This window comes from Ornithorhynchus anatinus, chromosome 2 (assembly GCF_004115215.2).
Source record: "Ornithorhynchus anatinus isolate Pmale09 chromosome 2, mOrnAna1.pri.v4, whole genome shotgun sequence".
Classification (NCBI taxonomy): domain Eukaryota; kingdom Metazoa; phylum Chordata; class Mammalia; order Monotremata; family Ornithorhynchidae; genus Ornithorhynchus; species Ornithorhynchus anatinus.
In genome coordinates, this window is record NC_041729.1 from 49,285,156 (window position 1) to 49,302,803 (window position 17,648).

Below are 17,648 nucleotides of genomic sequence, written 5' to 3' on the forward strand. Positions count from 1 at the left end.
GTATAGTGCTCTGCACAATAGGTCCTCAATAAGTACCACTGATTGATTGACATACTGTTTAAAAATGCCAAAAATAATACTAACAAGTGGGAGAAGAAAGCATTAAAAGTTAAAGTGGAAATGGGAAAAGTCAAATGGAAAGAGAAAAGAAAACAGGAGATGGACGCCTAAGGCCGACTACCCAGATCACAGATATAGTATCGACGGGCTGTTTTTCAGGGAACAGAATTTTTCTGAGCTATTTTCCACATCTCATTTGTACAAAAATACTGTAACCTGTCATTTGCCTAACCTCACCATATTGTGTTTTCAAACTCCCTTTCACCAGGGCTTAGTTCCAGGGTCGATTACCCAACTGTGAACTACCCACTTGTCTTCCTTTGCCTGTTGAAGACAGGCTGCTGCCTCTGCGCTATCAATTACTGAGCTGTTTTCCCAACTGTCCGCCACTATGCTCAGACTCTCTCTCCATCTCCTCCCACGACACACGCTGCACTTGAGGACATCTGTTCGTGTCTCTGAGAGAGAAAGAAAAAAAAAAAAAACCCCAGAAACTCAAGCTGAAGTTCTCAGAATTCCCCCACCAATTTTTAGCAACTACGTGGATTTCCCCAGAAGCCACACTACAGTACTGGGACTGACCAATCTACAAAATGGCTCTGGTTCAGTAGCAGAAAGAGAATTTTCTGAGCACCCACTGGGTGCAATGTTTCATTTCTAGGACTTGGCAATATGAAAGAAAGAATGGAATAATAATAATAATAATAATAATAATAATAATATTTGTTAAGCGCTTACTATGTGCAGAGCACTGTTCTAAGCGGTGGGATAGACACAAGGTCACCAGCTTGTCCCACGTGGGGCTCACAGTCTTCATCCCCATTTTACAGATAGGGTAACTGAGGCACAGCGAAGTGAAGTGACTTGCCCACGGTCACACAGCTGACAAGTGGCAGAGGCGGGATTCGAACCCATGACTTCTGACTCCCAAGCCCGGGCTCTTTCCACTGAGCCATCCACGTGGGACCGTCCCCTGCCCACAAGGAGCTTTCCTTCTAACGGGGGAGGCAGACGTAAAACATAAATTTACAAACAGACTTAGTGAAATAAATCACGGAATGTCTGTTACATTCCTTCCCAGTTCTGCTGCTGGGGGAAAACCTTCCTATCTTTTGGAGGCTCCCCCAGGAGGAGCCTTCGGGATTCCAAAAACGAAAGAAGCGCGCGAAACTGCTTTTTCCTATTCACGAGGTCAATTATATAAGCTCGGAGCCCCATCCATTGCCACAGATAACTAAACATGTTGTTAATAATGCTGCTCTTTTCAGGAATGAATCAGGAAGCCTGATTTCTTACTGGCAACCCACCAGAAAATAAAACAACCCACAAGAGAGGAGTAATTACATTATTATTATCACGGCCATCAAATAGTATTTAAACATTTCCGGGCTCACAGAACTGCCCTAAACAGAACACGCAGGTAAACAGAGCATTATTCATGTCCTATGGGAGCTTATAATTTAAAACAACAATGACTCGGTCTTGTACAAAAAAGAAAACGCTCATAGACATGCGACTGCAACAGATTAAAAGAGGCAATGCAAAGGAAAGCGCATGACGTAATACTGACACTCTGTCCAAACTTTAGAAAGCGGCGGTTCGTGTGTCAGGACATATTTTCTGTAGCTTTCTAATTCGAAGCAGAGTGTCGGGGGAAAACAAAAATTTAGTTCCCATTTGGTGAAAGTTCTTGAGGAGGTGGGATTACAGATCTTGCTGACAAGGCAGAGACGTGGAACTCGGAAAGGGAAAATTAGGTAAAAATGACGGGAATGAGGATTCAATAGGACATAAAGAAAGGGACCAGGCAAAGGAACAAGGAGATACAAGAGAAAGTTGTTTTTTTAATCCTCATTATTGTTATTTGTTAAGCAGTTATTAGGTGTAAAACACTGGGTCAGAGGCAAATTCATCAGTCCGAATACAGTCCCTGTCCTCACGGGAATGGTAGCTTAAGTAGGAGGGAGAATTGGGAATGGTAGGCAAACTGATTCACAGTCTTGAGGCTCCACACCAGATGGCATCAATCGATCAGTGGTATTGATTGAGTGCTTACTATGCGCAGAGCACTGTATTAAGTGCTTGGGAGAGTACAATGCAACAGAATTAGCAGACACGTTCCCTGCCCATAACAAGCTGAGCGTTTAGAGGGATGTCAATTAATCCATCAGTGGTCTTTACCGAGCGTTTACTGTGTGAAGATCTATGTACTGTGGGCTTGAGAAAGTACAACAGAGTCAGTAGACGAGAATTCTGTGGAATTACTGATATTTTACATATATTCCATTTATCCCTTTTTCTTACGTACTATTCATTTAAAAGCCTTAAAGATGTTATACTTACCGAAACTCCACCCTAGGGGAGGCTCAATTTTAAGAATGAAATCCCCCTAAAACATTAAAGAGAATAGAGATCGATGGCATTTCAATTGGATTTATTTTGTTTAATACTCTCATTAAATTCAGAAAATGAAATGCCCTACTGAATGGCATCAAGTTATAGGCTTATGAACAGAATTCAAAAATTTAGCAAATAAAACTGTGCACCTCTCAACCTCATTCAAAATTCTAAAAGAAACTGCTAACTGGTGATCTTCAGATGCAATATTAAAACCAAAGGCATTGCCAAAAATAAAGATAAGAAATCACTCAAGGCTCACTGACTAAACAGACATTTGTCAAAAAAGGAAGAAGAAGCATTAGAATCCTGGGATACAGATTTACTACATAATTGCTTTCATCATCTGACTTCATAAAGGCAACTCGAAGCTCAATATTTCATAAAATAATAAGAATATTAGGAGTGCCTTGATATTTCATAATGATTTTGCCACTATCCAAAGTTATCAGGATCTTTTGGTTTGGTCGGTCTCATTGTACTCTGGTTACAATTTAGAAAACGTCAACTGATAATTGACAAATGTCACATAAATAAGGAATAATGCTGGAACAACAGCTTTGACTCATGTACTCAGTTCTCGGTGCCTCACTGCTTGCAGGGGGCGGAGAGAAAGTCAATTCTGTAACAAGGTAGTTACAGAACCATGGATAATGGAAAAAAAATCACATTATAACCACATTATAATCCTTACCCTTCGACCAACGTCATGCACATGCGCTCTACTGTTTCTCCCAACACTGCCCGTCATTGGGCAGGGGTCGTCTCTATCTCTTGCCGAAATGTACATACCAAGCGCCTACTACAGTGCTCTGCACATAGTAAGCGCTCAATAAATAGTACTGAATGAATGGATCTACTTACAGCAACTTACAAATCACAGTACAACCAGATAGGCACCCGTTGTGCGGAGAGAGTGTCCTACTTTTTCGCTAGCTTTTTAATCAAAGTGGGGCATTAAAAAACGTGTACCGGCAGAACTGACTATCCCATTTGGTATGTATCCGCAAACACATCAAATACAATATTTGTGTTATATTTACATATATTTTGCTGTCCGTGTTTGAAGAGGATGCCACTGTTGGTGAGATTCCATCCCTGGGTGGTCTGGGCTTGAAAAAAGGTCTTTGGATAACTTGTTCACCCCCATCGTAATTCTAAGCAGTAGGAACCACACGCTTTGGCCTCTTACCTTGTCATAGAGGGGAATCATGAAGTAGCCATTGTTGGGGGCACAGTCTGTTTGGTATTTCAATGTTCCATGTTTAGTATACAGCTTAATCTACAAAGAAAAACAATACATATATACATTTGTAAATGCAAACTATCAACTGTAATATTTGAGAATTAAAATGATACACATGCATCGGAACAATCAGTTGATCAAGAGGATTTACTGAGTGATTACTATGTGCAGAGCACTGTACAATACCACAGAGTTGGCAGACACAGTCCCTTGCGTGGCGCAGTGGAAAGAGCACGGGCTTTGGAGTCAGGGCTCGCGAGTTCGAATCCCAGCTCTGCCACTTGTCAGCTGTGTGACTGTGGGCAGGTCACTTAACTTCTCTGTGCCTCAGTTCCCTCATCTGTAAAATGGGGATTAAGACTGTGAGCCCCACGTGGGACAACCTGATTCCCCTGTGTCTCCCCCAGCGCTTAGAACAGTGCTCTGCACATAGTAAGCGCTTAAATACCAACATTATTATTATTATTATTATTACCCACAAGGAGCTTAGAGTCTAGCATTTTTCAAGAAGAGAAAACAAGAAGTCTGACAAAATAAGAAAAAAAACCTTCAAAATCAACTTAATTTTAGAATTCACGTGAGATGGGAAAAAAATCTTTTAGTCTTACTGTACGGCAGCTAGCTGAGAGCCGAGATCATGAGGACACTACGTTTTTTCCCCCCCATCAGTAATCATTGCGGCTGAGGGATTTTCTCAACCTTGTGACCTGGCTCCATCACACATGATTTATTTGTAAACTGAAGAAAAAACAAGTGGCGAATGAACTCTTTACACTCTCCGTGTCAATTATTTCTCTTGGACAATTGGGAAAATATCGACTTTCTCGGCAGAAATAATCTTTACGACGTGCTTCGAAATTCTGAATCATCAGGCAGAACAAAGCAGTCCCCAGATGCCCAAAGTGAAGGGTGAAACACGTTTAGCGGAGGTAATATGGTGGGAATGGGGCCGAACGAGGGAGGTGAGACGTAAAAGATGACTAAGGTAGCAAGCTTCTGAGAAGACAGTGATTTCTGTGTATCATCACGAGAAATGTAGATGAAGTAAATTTAGGAAAGTTGAAGCGCTCAGTTTCTGCCAATTCAGTTTAAGGTGCTGGCAGATCATCTGTGTGGTGATGTTTTGATGGTAGGAGGAAAGGCGAGTTTGGAAAACAGGTGAGAAGTGAGGGTTGGCAAACTGGACGTGGGAATCACTTAGAGGTGATAGTTGAAGCCACAGAAGCAGATGAGCTTCCCCGAAAGGAGTGGAGAACAAGAACCTTTCGGGGCCCTTTGGGGCACCTGCAACTGAAGAGTGAGATGGTTAATAAGAGCCAGCAAAGGAGATCAAGAAGTAGCAGACAGAGGCCTGGGAAGAGAACCAGGAGAGTAAAATCAAGGCCAGAGAGAAGGTCTAAGAAAAGGGAAATGTCAACAGTGTAAAAAAATAGTCGAGAGGTCAAGGAAGATTAGGACTAAGTACAGCCAACAAGAATTAGTAAGACTTGTCGCATTTATTAGGGACTTACTAGGTGCCGAGGACTGTACTGAACACTGGGGTTGACTAAAAAAGATAATCAGGTCGGACACAGTTTTTGACTCATATGGGGCTCACGGTTTAAGGGGAAGTGAAAACGGGTATCTTTTTTTTTTAATGGTACTTGCTAAGTTCTTACTCCGTGCCGGGCACCATACTAAGCCCTGGGGTGAATGCAAGATAATCAGGTCCCACACTGGGCTCACAGCTCTAATCCCCATTTGGCAGACGACATAACGGAGGCACCGAGAAGTTAGGTGACTTCGCCAAGGTCACGCAACGGACAAGTGGCGGAGCCGGGATCGGAAACCAATTCCGTGCTCTTTTCATTGGGCCATGACTTGTTCGAAAGGTCCGGGAAACCATTTTGGCCAGGGCAGTTTCAGTAGACTAAAGGGGGCAAAAACCAGATTGAGCGGGGTCAAGAAGGGGAGGTGGAAAAGTTGTGAAGGAAGAGGTGTGCAAAATGGAAGGCAAGATTAGATCGAGGCTTTTTTTCGGAATGGGGGAGACACGAGCACCTTTGAAGGCAGAAAGGCAAGAGCCAGGTGAGAGAAATTGTGATAGCAATGAGGAGTAGGGGACCAAGTATTTTGTAAAATGGTGAGCGGGGTTGGGATCCTCAGCACAGGAATTAGGGATGTGATTTTAAGAGTAGGCAAGTGGGAGGCCTCCTCTGGAGTGACAGCTGGAAAGGAGGAAAATGTGAGAGTGGGAAGAGAAGAGCACTAAGTAATGAACGAGCAAACAAAGGAAGGGACATTTTCTCCGATGTCCTTAGCTAAATAAGACCCTGCTACACCAGGTTCTGAGGTAGGAAGGCCAGAATTCCTATGCTGAGGGGCTTCGGTTCCACCACGCAAGGGATATATTTTGATCCTTGGACTGAGTGGACAAATTTAGTGTTATTACTGTAAGATATTTTTTCTCTATTCAGTACTCCCGAAAGTTACATTTATATGTTAGATGGACTGAGTCCCCTACCTGATTATTCTTACTAACATTAAGTGCCTACGCTGTGCAAAGCCCTACACGGGGCTAATTACAAGAAAAATCACAGAGACAGGGTCCCTGGTCCCACAAAAGACTCAAAAGTCTAAGTGAGGGTTGACACGTGCATAAAAAAAAGCATGCCAAAATAACGAAAACAAGTTTCATAATGATAACGATGGTATTTGGTAAGCACTTAATATGTGCAAAGCACTGTTATAAACGCTGAGGGAGGGATACAAAGTGATCAGGTTGTCCCACGTGGGGCTCCCAGTCTTATTCCCCATCTTACAGATGAGGTAACTGAGGCCCAGAGAAGTGAAGCGACTTGCCCAAAGTCACACAGCTGACGAGCGGCGGCGCCGGGATTAGAACCCACGACCTCCGACTCCCAAGCCCGGGCTCTTTTCACAGAGCCACGCTGCTTCTCTAAAGATATCAACAGCAAAATATGTCATCTTTCGGGACTTGGAGCTCTTGGGGAACATGACTTCCAAAAATTTCTTGTAAGATCCCTAGAAGAGTCAACAACTGACGGCGCATTTATCGCATTTCGAGCAGTGGAGGCCTTCATCTTCCTCCCAAACCTCAAAGAACAACCTGCAGTGAGAAGCAAAGAGGAATAAAATAATAATAATGTTGGCATTTGTTAAGCGCTCACTACGTGCAGAGCACTATTCTAAGCGCTGGGGTAGATACAGGGGAATGAGGTCGTCCCACGTGAGGCTCACAGTCTTCATCCCCATTTTCCCGATGAGGGAACTGAGGCACAGAGAAGAGAAGTGACTTGCCCACAGTCACACAGCTGACAAGGGGCAGAGTCGGAATTCGAACCCACGACCTCTGACTCCCAAGCCAACACCGTTTCTCCGTACTCTCCCAATCGCTTAGTACAGTGCTCTGCACACTGTAAGCAGCGTGGCTCAGTGGGAAGAGCCCGGGTCTGGGAGTCAGAGGTCATGGGTTCGAATCCCGGGCTCCCCCACTTGTCAGCCGTGTGACTGTGGCCAAGTCACTCTAACCTCTCTGTGCCTCAGTGACCTCATCTGTCAAATGGGGAGACTGTGAGCCTCCCGTGGGACAACCTGATGACCCTGTATCTCCCCCAGCGCTTAGAACAGTGCTCTGCACACAATAAGCGCTTAACAAAAACCAACATTATTATTATCAAGCGTTCAATACACACAACCTCCCGACTGATCTTACGAGAGGGGGTGGCTAGCCCGTTAAAAGCAGAAAGGCACCTCCCCAAAACAGATAAGGATGCGATGTCACAGGCTGAGGGCAGAGGTCACACGCTCCAAGGGTGAATAATTAATACCTCCAACCCCTATCTTTCTTTAGAGTAGTAGGGGGTGGTGTTTAACCTCCCTTATTTCACCAGATCTCTGAGAATAACCTCACCTATCCCTGAAGTGGGTGGGGAGCGGCATTTCTCTGTTTTATAGATGAGATAACCCAGACTTTGAGAGAGGTTAAGGGCCCCGTCCAAGGTCACGTAATTCACCGGAGATGGTGTTGGGCCTAGAACCTACAACTCCCAGCCCAGAACTCTTTCCCGAAGTGTAATCTCTCCCAGCTTGGGCCTCAGACTCGACGAGAGGAACTCTCTTTCGCTTATATCCCTGTCCGGCCCCCCGCCTCCCCGCCTTCACCATCTCCCCAAGCTCCCTTTCCCGAATAATCCTTTAACTTTCGTACTTCTTCCCCCTTCCCCTCCGACTCCCCCAAAATCTTTATTCCCAGGGCCCCGGGAGGAAGCAGCGTGGCCTGGTGAAGAGAGCACGGGCCTGGGAGTCGGGAGACCTGGCTTCTAATCCCACGGCCGCCACCGCGCCCGCTGTCGCCTGGGCCAAATTTCTGCGCCTCAGTTTCCTCAAATGGCGATGATTCCTGCTCTGCTTCCCACCCTTAACTGTGAGCCCCATATGCCTGTGTCTGATCTGATTATTGTGTATCTCCCCCAGAGGAGCAGCGAGGCCTAGTGGGTCGAGCACAGGCCTGTGAGTCAGGAGGAGCTGGGTTCTGCTCTAATTATTATTATTCATTCATTCAATAGTATTTATTGGGCGCTTACTATGTGCAGAGCACTGTACTAAGCGCTTGGAATGTACTAATCCGCAACAGATAGAGACGGTCCCTGCCCAATGACGGGCTTACGGTCTAATCGACGGGCTTAATCTCGGCTCCGCCCCTTGGGTGCTGCGTGACCTTGGGCACGTCTCTGTGCCTCGGTTTCCTCGTTTATAACATGGGGATTAAGAATGTGAGCCCCATGTGGGACAGGGACGGTGTCCAACCTGATTTTCTGAAGCGGCATGGCATAGTGGAGAGCAAGGGCCCGGGCGTCAGAAGGTCACGGTTTCTAATCCACTCTGCCGCTCAACTGCTGTGTGACCTCGGGCAAGTCACGACCTCTCTGGGCCTCCGTGACCTCATCTGTAAAATGGGGATCGAGACCGTGAGCCCCATGGGGAACACGGACTGGCACCAACCCGCTTTGCTTGTATCCACTCCAGCGCTTAGTACAGTGTTTGAAACACAATAAGCGCTCAACAAATACCGTAATTATTATTATGTACCCCGGTGACGAATACAGTGCCTGCTATATAGTAAGCGCTTGTAATAATATTGACAGTATTTAAGCGCTTACTATGTGCCAAGCACCGGGGTAGATATAATCGGGTTGTCCCACGTGAGGCTCACGGTCTTAGTCCCCATTTTCCAGATGAGGGAACTGAGGCACAGAGAAGTGAAGTGACTTGCCCAGAGTCCCACAGCTGCCGAGTGGCGGAGCCGGGGTTTAGAACCCACGACCTCTGACTCCCAAGCCCGGGCTCTTTCCACCAAACCACGCTGCTTCTCCTACCAAATGTCACAATTATGATTATTGATCATCTACCCCGGCGCGCTGAACAGTGCCGGGCACATACGGAACATCCCAATCCTTAAACGCTGAACAATGCCATAAGCTTAGAACAGTGTTGGGCACATAGCAAGCGCTTAACAAATACCATCACCGTTATTATTATTACCCCACCACCACCCGGGCTCTGATATCCCTATTAAATGCTGCCCTTCTGGCCCAAAGGAGGACAAAAGAGGATTTTCTGCTCTTCGTTCACTGAAGAACGAAGGACGTTGGGAGGAGGATACGAGGTGATCAGATTGTCCCATGTGGGGCTCCCAGTCTTCATCCCCATTTTACAGATGGGGGAACTGAGGCACAGAGACGGGGCTTGGCACATCATAATAATGTTGGTATTTGTGAAGCGCTTACTCTGTGCAGAGCACTGTTCTAAGCGCTGGGGGAGATCCAGGGTCATGAGCTTGTCCCCCGTGAGGCTCACGGTGTTCATCCCCATTTTGCAGATGAGGTCACTGCGGCCCAGAGAAGCGAAGAGACCTGCCCACAGTCACCCAGCAGACAAGGGGCGGAGGCGGGATTTGAACGCACGACCCCTGACTCCCCAGCCCGGTCTCTTGCCCCTGAGCCACGCTGCCTCTCTAGAAGTCAGAGGTCATGGCTTCGAATCCCGGCTCTGCCACTTGTCAGCTGTGGGACTGTGGGCGAGTCACTTCTCTGCGCCTCAGTGACCTCATCTGTAAAATGGGGATGAACACCGTGAGCCTCACGGGGGACAAGCTCATGACCCTGGATCTCCCCCAGCGCTTAGAACAGTGCTCTGCACATAGTAAGCGTTTAACAAATACCAACATTATGATGATTAAAATACGGATGAGGCCTGTGAGCCTCACGTGAGACAACCTGATGACCCTGGATCTCCCCCAGCGCTTAGAACAGTGCTCTGCACATAGTAAGAGCTTAACAAATCCCAATATTATTATTACTGTTACGATTAAAATGGGGATGAAGACTGTGAGCCCCACGTGGGACAACCCGATGACCCCGTATCTCCCCCAGCGCTTAGAACAGTGCTCTGCACATAGTAAGAGCTTAATAAATCCCAATATTATGATGATGATGATGATTAAAATGGGGATGAAGACTGTGAGCCTCACGTGGGACAACCCGATGACCCCGGATCTCCCCCAGCGCTTAGAACAGTGCTCTGCACATAGTAAGAGCTTAATAAATCCCAATATTATGATGATGACGATGATTAAAATGGGGATGAAGACTGTGAGCCTCACGTGGGACAACCCGACGACCCCGGATCTCCCCCGGCGCTTAGAACAGTGCTCTGCACATAGTAAGAGCTTAATAAATCCCAATATTATGATGATGACGATGATTAAAATGGGGATGAAGACCGTGAGCCTCACGTGGGACAACCCGATGACCCCGGATCTCCCCCGGCGCTTAGAACAGTGTTCTGCACACAGCTGGCGCTTAACAAATACCAACATTATTATTACTAAAGAGCCCGGGCTTGGGAGGCAGAGGTCATGGGTTCGAATCCCGCAGCTGCCACTTGTCAGCTGGGAGACTGTGGGAGAGTCCCTTCACTTCTCTGGGCCTCAGTTCCCTCATCTGTCAAATGGGGATGAAGACTCTGAGCCTCCCGTGGGACCACCTGATGACCCTGGATCTCCCCCAGCGCTTAAAACAGTGCTCTGCACAGAGTAAGAGCTTAATAAATCCCCATATTATGATGATGATGATGATTCAAATGGGGATGAAGACTGTGACCCTCCCGTGGGACCACCTGAGGACCCTGCATCTCCCCCAGCGCTTAGAAAAGTGCTCTGCACAGAGTAAGAGCTTAACAAATTCCAATATTATGATGATTATGATGATTAAAATGGGGATGAAGACTGTGAGCCTCCCGTGGGCCCACCTGAGGACCCTGCATCTCCCCCAGCGCTTAGAAAAGTGCTCTGCACAGAGTAAGAGCTTAACAAATTCCAATATTATGATGATGATGATTAAAATGGGGATGAAGACTGTGAGCCTCCCGTGGGACCACCTGATGACCCTGGATCTCCCCCAGCGCTTAGAACAGTGCTCTGCACAGAGTAAGAGCTTAATAAATCCCAATATTATGATGATGATTAAAACGGGGCTGAAGACTGTGAGCCTCCCGTGGGCCCACCTGAGGACCCTGCATCTCCCCCAGCGCTTAGAACAGTGCTCCGCACACAGTCAGCGCTTCACAAACCCCATCATCATTAGTATAAGAGAGGGAAGAATAAAACGCCATCATCGTTGATCATTCATCATCATCATCATCATCATCCTTGATCAGAATTGATAATAAGGGAGGATGACAACGAGGTGGGGCTGAGGGAGGCCCCTGCCAGCTGGCGCGGGGCGCATGCGCACGGAGGGGGGGGGGGGCCCGCTGACCTCGATGAGGGAGTAGTTGATCTCCACCTCCGACTTGACGAAGCCCCCGCAGCCCACCACGATGTCCTCCGAGCCCCGCGCCGGTTCCCCGCCCAAGAGGAGCAGGGCGGCGGCGGCCGCCAGCAGCAGCAGGGCCGGCCCCGCGGCGCGGCCCGCCCTCATGGCCCCGCCGGCCGCCTCCTCCCCGCGCCGCCCGCCACCGCTCCTTCTTCCTCAGGCCGCCCACCGCCCGGGCCCCGCCCCCCTCTCACTGCGCTTGCGCCCTGCGAGGGGCGCCGCCTCCCGCCCGTCCGCGCGCGTGCGCGCGCCTCTGAGGGCCGCCCCGCCCCTTTTCCCCCTGCGCATGCGCGGTCGTCTACAAGCCCAGAAGATTCCCGCCCCCGCCCATCCCCCTGCGCTTGCGCACTGGGCTCCCCCATGCGCACACTTCGACCATGGCGCGGCCCTCTGCGGGCCGAGTCCCCCATATCCCCCTTGCGCTTGCGCACTGGGGGTCGCCTCCCTCCCGCCCGTGGAAGCCCGCGCGCATGCGCGTCCCTCTGCAAGCCAAGAAGACTCCCGCCCCCCCCCCCCCCCCCCCGCATCTCCCTGCGCTTGCGCACTGCGGCCCGCCTCCCTCCCGTGGAAGCCCACGCGCATGCGCGGCCCTCTGCCGGCCAAGAAGACTCCCGCCCCCTTCCCCTCCCCTTGCGCTTGCGCACTAAGGGCCCCCCCCCCCTCCCGCCCTCGCGCATGCGCACACCTCGACTATCGCGCGGCCTTCTGCAAGCCGAGTCCCACCCTCACCCTCCCCCTGCGCTTGCGCGCTAGGGACGGCCTCGCTCCCTGCCCGGCGCCCCCAGACGCCCGTGCGCATGTGCAAACCTCGGCAATCACACTGCCCTCTGCAGGCCAAGAGGACGCGCTGTTCCTCAGGGGGCGCATGCGCAAATGGCCGCGCCACACTGTTAGGGCGATTATCTTGAATTTGCTAAGGTGAAATGCCAAGTAGGGTAAAGAGTTTATTGTACTGAGAAACAGTGACTAGGAGCAGGGAGTTCTGGATCTGTTCAGTATTTTCCCCCCACCGCATTCATAAAGTCAGAAGACGAGGGTTCTCATTCTGCTCTCTCCACTTTTGTGCTGGGGGACTTTGGGCAAGTTCCTTCCCCTCTCTGGGCCTCAGTTCCCCCATCTGTAAAATGGGGATCAAGACTGCGAGCCCCAGGTGGGACAGGGAGCAGTGTGGCTCAGTGGAAAGAGCACGGTCTTGGGAGTCAGAGGCCATGGGTTCCAATCCCACCTCCTCCAAGAGGCCTTCCCAGACTGAGCTCCCCCCTTTTTCCCTCTGCTCCCTCTACCCCCTTCCCTTCACCTCTCCGCAGCTAAACCCTCTTCTCCCCCCTTCCCTCTCCTCCTCCCCCTCTCCCATCCCACCCCCTCAGCACCGTACTCGTCCGCTCGACTGTATATATCTTCATCACCCTATTTATTTTGTTTATTTCATTTAATGAGATGTACATCACCCTGATTCTATTTAGTTGCCATTGTTTTTATGAGATGTTCTTCCCCTCGACTCTATTTATCGCCATCGTTCTCGTCCGCCCGTCTCCCCCGATTAGACTGTGAGCCCGTCAGTGGGCAGGGACCGTCTCTATCTGTTGCCGACTCGTCCATTCCAAGCGCTTAGTACAGTGTTCTGCACATAGTAAGCGCTCAATAAATACTATTGACTGAATGAATGAATAAATCCCACTTGTCAGCTGTGTGACTGTGGGCCAGTCACTTAACTTCTCTGTGCCTCAGTTCCGTCATCTGAAAATGTGGATCTAGACTCACGTGGGGCAACCTGATTACCCTGTAGCTCTCCCAGCACTTAGAACGGTGCTCTGCACATTGTAAGCGCTTAACCCTATTTATTACCCTATTCGTTTTGTTAATGAGATGTACATCACCTTGATTCTATTGATTTGCTATTGTTTTAATGAGATGTTCATCCCCTTGATTCTATTTATTACTACTGTTCTTGTCCGGCCGTCTCCCCCGATTAGACCGTAAGCCCGTCAAAGGGCAGGGACTGTCTCTATCTGTTACCGATTTGTACATTCCAAGTGCTTAGTACAGTGCTCTGCACATAGTAAGCGCTCAATAAATACTATTGAATGAATGAATTAACAAATACCAACATTATTATTATTATCTTCCTCTGGAGCAAACTGTCAGAATGTAAAATAATAATGATGGCATTTAAGTGCATACTGTGTGTAAGGCACTGTTCTAAGCGCTGGAGAGGATACAAGGTGATACAAGGTGATCAGGCTGTCCCACGTGGGGCTCACAGTCTTAATCCCCATTTTACAGATGAGGTAACTGAGGCCCAGAGAAGTTAAGTGACTTGCCCAAAGTCACACAGCTGACAAGCAAGTCACTTAACTGTGACTTAACTTGTGACTTAACTGTGGGCAAGTCACTTAACTTCTCTGGGCCTCAGTTCCCTCATCTGTAAAATGGGGATTAAGACTGTGAGCCCCACGTGGGACAACCTGATTCCCCTGTGTCTACCCCAGCGCTTAGAACAGTGCTCGGCACATAGTAAGCGCTTAACAAATACCAACATTATTAAGCAGCGGAGTGGGGATTTGAACCCCTGACCTCTGACTTCCAAGCCCATGTTCTTTTCATTGAGCCACGCTGCTTCTCTAAACCCAGATGTTCCTAAGAGGGCAGACAGTCATATTTATTGAGCGCTTACTGTGTGCCGAGCATTGTTCTAAGCGCTTGGGAGGGTACAATATAACAAAATAGACATATTCCCTGCCCACATCGAGTTTAGAGTTCGGGAGGGGAGATAGACATTATCTCATCTATCTAGTCACCCATCTGGCCTGCAACCTGCCTCTGACCTGGAAAGCCAGGAGGTGGGGGGAGTAATTGTCGAATGGGACAGACTGGATAATCCCATCCCAGAAAGTTCAGGGGGTCATCTCACACCTTCCCCTGGCTCCAGACAGGACCACATTAGGAAGATAAGGCAGCAACTCTTCTGTTTTCAGAAATCTCCGGGGTTGGCCGTCTGTGGCCATGAGAGCTTCCCCCCCAGAAATGGCTTTCGCAAAGTTTGTTTGCTTTGGAGAATCCATGCCAGGGCAAATTCCTGGGACACAGACTTTCCCACCCCTACTCTCACCCAATCTAAATCAAACAGGTTTCTGAGGCCTGAGAGTGAGCTCAGCGGAGACTATAAGCCCGTCAATGGGCAGGGATCTTCCAAGGGCTTAGTACAGTCCTCTGCACATAGTAAGCGCTCAATAAAAACCCTTCCCCTCTTCAAAGCCCTACTGAAAGCTCACCTCCTCCAAGAGGCCTTCCCACACTGAGCTTCCCCTTTTCCCTCTGCTCCCTCTGCTGCCTCTCTGCCCCCCCTTCACCTCCCCTCAGCTGAGTCCCCTTTTCCCCCCTTTCCCTCTGCTCCTCCCCTTCTCCCTTCCCCTCCCCTCAACACTCTGCTCATCCGCTCATTTGTATATATTTTTATTGCCCTATTCATTTTGTTAATGAGATGTCCATCCCCTTGATTCTATTTATTACTATTGTTTTTGTCTGTCTCCCCCGATTAGACTGTAAGCCCGTCAATGGGCAGGGATTGTCTCTTTCTGTTGCCAAATTGTCCATTCCAAGTACTTAGTACAGTGCTCTGCACATAGTAAGCGCTCAATAAATTAGAGGAGCAGCGTGGCTCAGTGGAAAGAGCCCGGGCTTTGGAGTCAGAGGTCATGAGTTCGAATCCCAGCTCTGCCACTTGTCAGCTGTGTGACTGTGGGCAAGTCACTTAACTTCTCTGTGCCTCAGTTAGCTCATCTGTAAAATGGGGATTAAGAGTATGAGCCCCACGTGGGACATCCTGATTCCCCTGTGTCTACCCCAGCGCTTAGAACAGTGCTCGGCACATAGTAAGCGCTTAACAAATACCAACATTATTATTAATAAATACTATTGAATGAATGAATCCCAGCTATAAACACTTGCCTCTCTTCTCTGGCCTTAACCCTTATATCAACATTATTAATCAATAATAATTATTATTATAATGATAAATTAGCCCCAAAGCTGCAGTGTTTCCCTCCCTTTCTCCAGATCACCTCCCTGATTCAAAGAGGAATCAATCGACGAATCAGTTAATCAATTGCACTAGCGATGCCTTTCTACTTGTTTTCTCTTCTTGTCTGCCTCCCCCTTCTATTCGTTCATTCAATCGTATTTATTGAGCACTTACTATGTGCACAGCACTGTACTAAGCGCTCGATAATAATGCTGGTATTTGTTCAGCGCTTACTATGTGCCGAGCACTGTTCTAAGCACTGGGGTAGATACAAGGTAATTAGGTTGTCTCACTTGGGGCTCACAGTCTTATCCCCAGGTTACAGATGAGGTAACTGAGGCACAGAGAAGTTAAGTGACTTGCCCAAGGCCACACAAGCGGCGGAGGCGGGATAGACTGTGAGCCCGCTGTTGGGCAGGGATGGTCGCTCTTTATTGCTGAATTGTACTTCCCAAGCGCTTAGTACAGTCCTCTGCACGCAGTAAACGCTCCATAAATACGACAGAATGAATATGCTCTCGAGAGAATTTAATGAAATAAAAGATCTCATCCTGTCAGGGAGTTTACAACTTCCAGGGGAGGCAGATATATGTCATTTTATGCCCATATAACAGTACCAGTAGTAATCAATCAATCAATCAATTGTATTTATTGAGGAATCAGGGCAGAGCCGGGAAGCCACTTGAAGGAGATGTGATTTTAATCAGGCTTTGAAGGGGGGGAGAGCGGTGGTCTTTCCAATATGAAGGGGGAGGGAGTTCCAGTGCAGCGACAGGTCATGAACGAGGGGTTGGTGGCAAGATAGACAACACTTGGGTACAGTGCGTAAGTTGACATTAGATGAGTGGAATGATTACGTTGTGTTGTAGTAGGAAACCAGCCAGATAAGATCGGACAGGGCAACAATAATAATAATTGTTAAGCACTTACTAGGTGCAGAGCACTTTTCTAAGGCCCCGGGAAGATACAGGATGATGAGGTTGTCCCACTTGGGGCTCCCAGTCTTCATCCCCATTTTACAGACGAGGGAACTGAGGCACAGAGAAGTCAAGTGACTCGCCCACAGTCACCCAGCTGACAGGTGGCAGAGCCGGGATTCAGACCCACGACCTCTGGGTCCCAAGCCCGTGAGGGTTTAAATACCAGGAATAAGGAGTTTCCATTTGGCGCGGAGGTGGACGGGCAAGCAACGGGGCTCCTTGAGGAGTGGGGAAAGAGGGACCGAAGAGTTATTTTGTTTTCTGAAGAAGAATGATCCAAACAGTAGCGGTTAGTATAGAGTGGAGTGGGGAGAGACGAGAGGCCGGGAGGTCAGCCAGGAGGCCGACGCGCTAGTCGGGGCGGGATGTAAGTGCTTGGATCAGCGCGGAGGCAGTTTGGACGGAGAGGAAAGGGAGGATTTTAGCAATGTCTTGAAGGTAGAGGTGAGAAGATCCGATGACACCGAATAGGTGGGTCGAGTGAGCGAGATGAGGAGAGGATAACGCCAAGGCGAGGAGTTTGCGAGACAGGGTGGACGGTGGTGCCGTCTTCAGTTATTCTACAATGGCAGTAATTGTATTTATTAAGTGCCTACTGCGTGTGGAGAACTAGTACGAGGGTGGGGATTAGCTCCAGACCCTGTCCCCGGGCGGGGTTCGCGATCTACGAAAACGGGGACCCGGGGGAGAGGCCTGGAGATGAACTCGTTGAGAGCAACGAAAACAGTGGGAACGGGGGAAAGACCAAGGATGACACAGTAGAGCGAAAGTCGCGGGATGAAATATGAGAATAAGCCACTGAAAGTATAATCCAGGTGGTAAGGCCGGGTGTAAATAGGTGAGCGCTTGCCAGACCCGGTCGATTAGCCCGGAGAGAAGGAGAGCTGGGCTCCGTGTGGGTCAGCTGCTCCTCCAGGACCGGATGGAAAGTCCCTCCCATCCGGTGTACAATTTCGGCACCCCGAACCCACCGCTCGACCCTTCAAAATGTAAAAAGCAGAGAGTCGTTCACCCTAATGCCGTGCACCGTCGCCCCTTTTTCTTCCCACCCATCGATTTCAGTCGGT

General features: G+C 48.8%; 1 protein-coding gene across 3 annotated transcripts in view; it reads right to left on the minus strand.

The window, feature by feature from the left end:
* LOC100087236 (nodal modulator 3) overlaps nucleotides 1-11,700 on the minus strand; it is a 55,512-nt gene extending 43,812 nt beyond the window's left edge. For all 3 annotated transcript variants that reach the window (XM_029058224.2, XM_029058223.1, XM_029058222.1), the window contains exons 1-3: nucleotides 11,524-11,700; nucleotides 3,650-3,739; nucleotides 2,404-2,449 (exon numbers count right to left, since the gene is read on the minus strand). In XM_029058224.2, the coding sequence (XP_028914057.1) occupies nucleotides 2,404-2,449; nucleotides 3,650-3,739; nucleotides 11,524-11,685 (298 nt within the window). In that variant the 5' untranslated portion in view covers nucleotides 11,686-11,700. The remainder of the gene's footprint in view (nucleotides 1-2,403; nucleotides 2,450-3,649; nucleotides 3,740-11,523) is intronic.
* Between the last annotated feature and the right edge of the window lie 5,948 nt (nucleotides 11,701-17,648).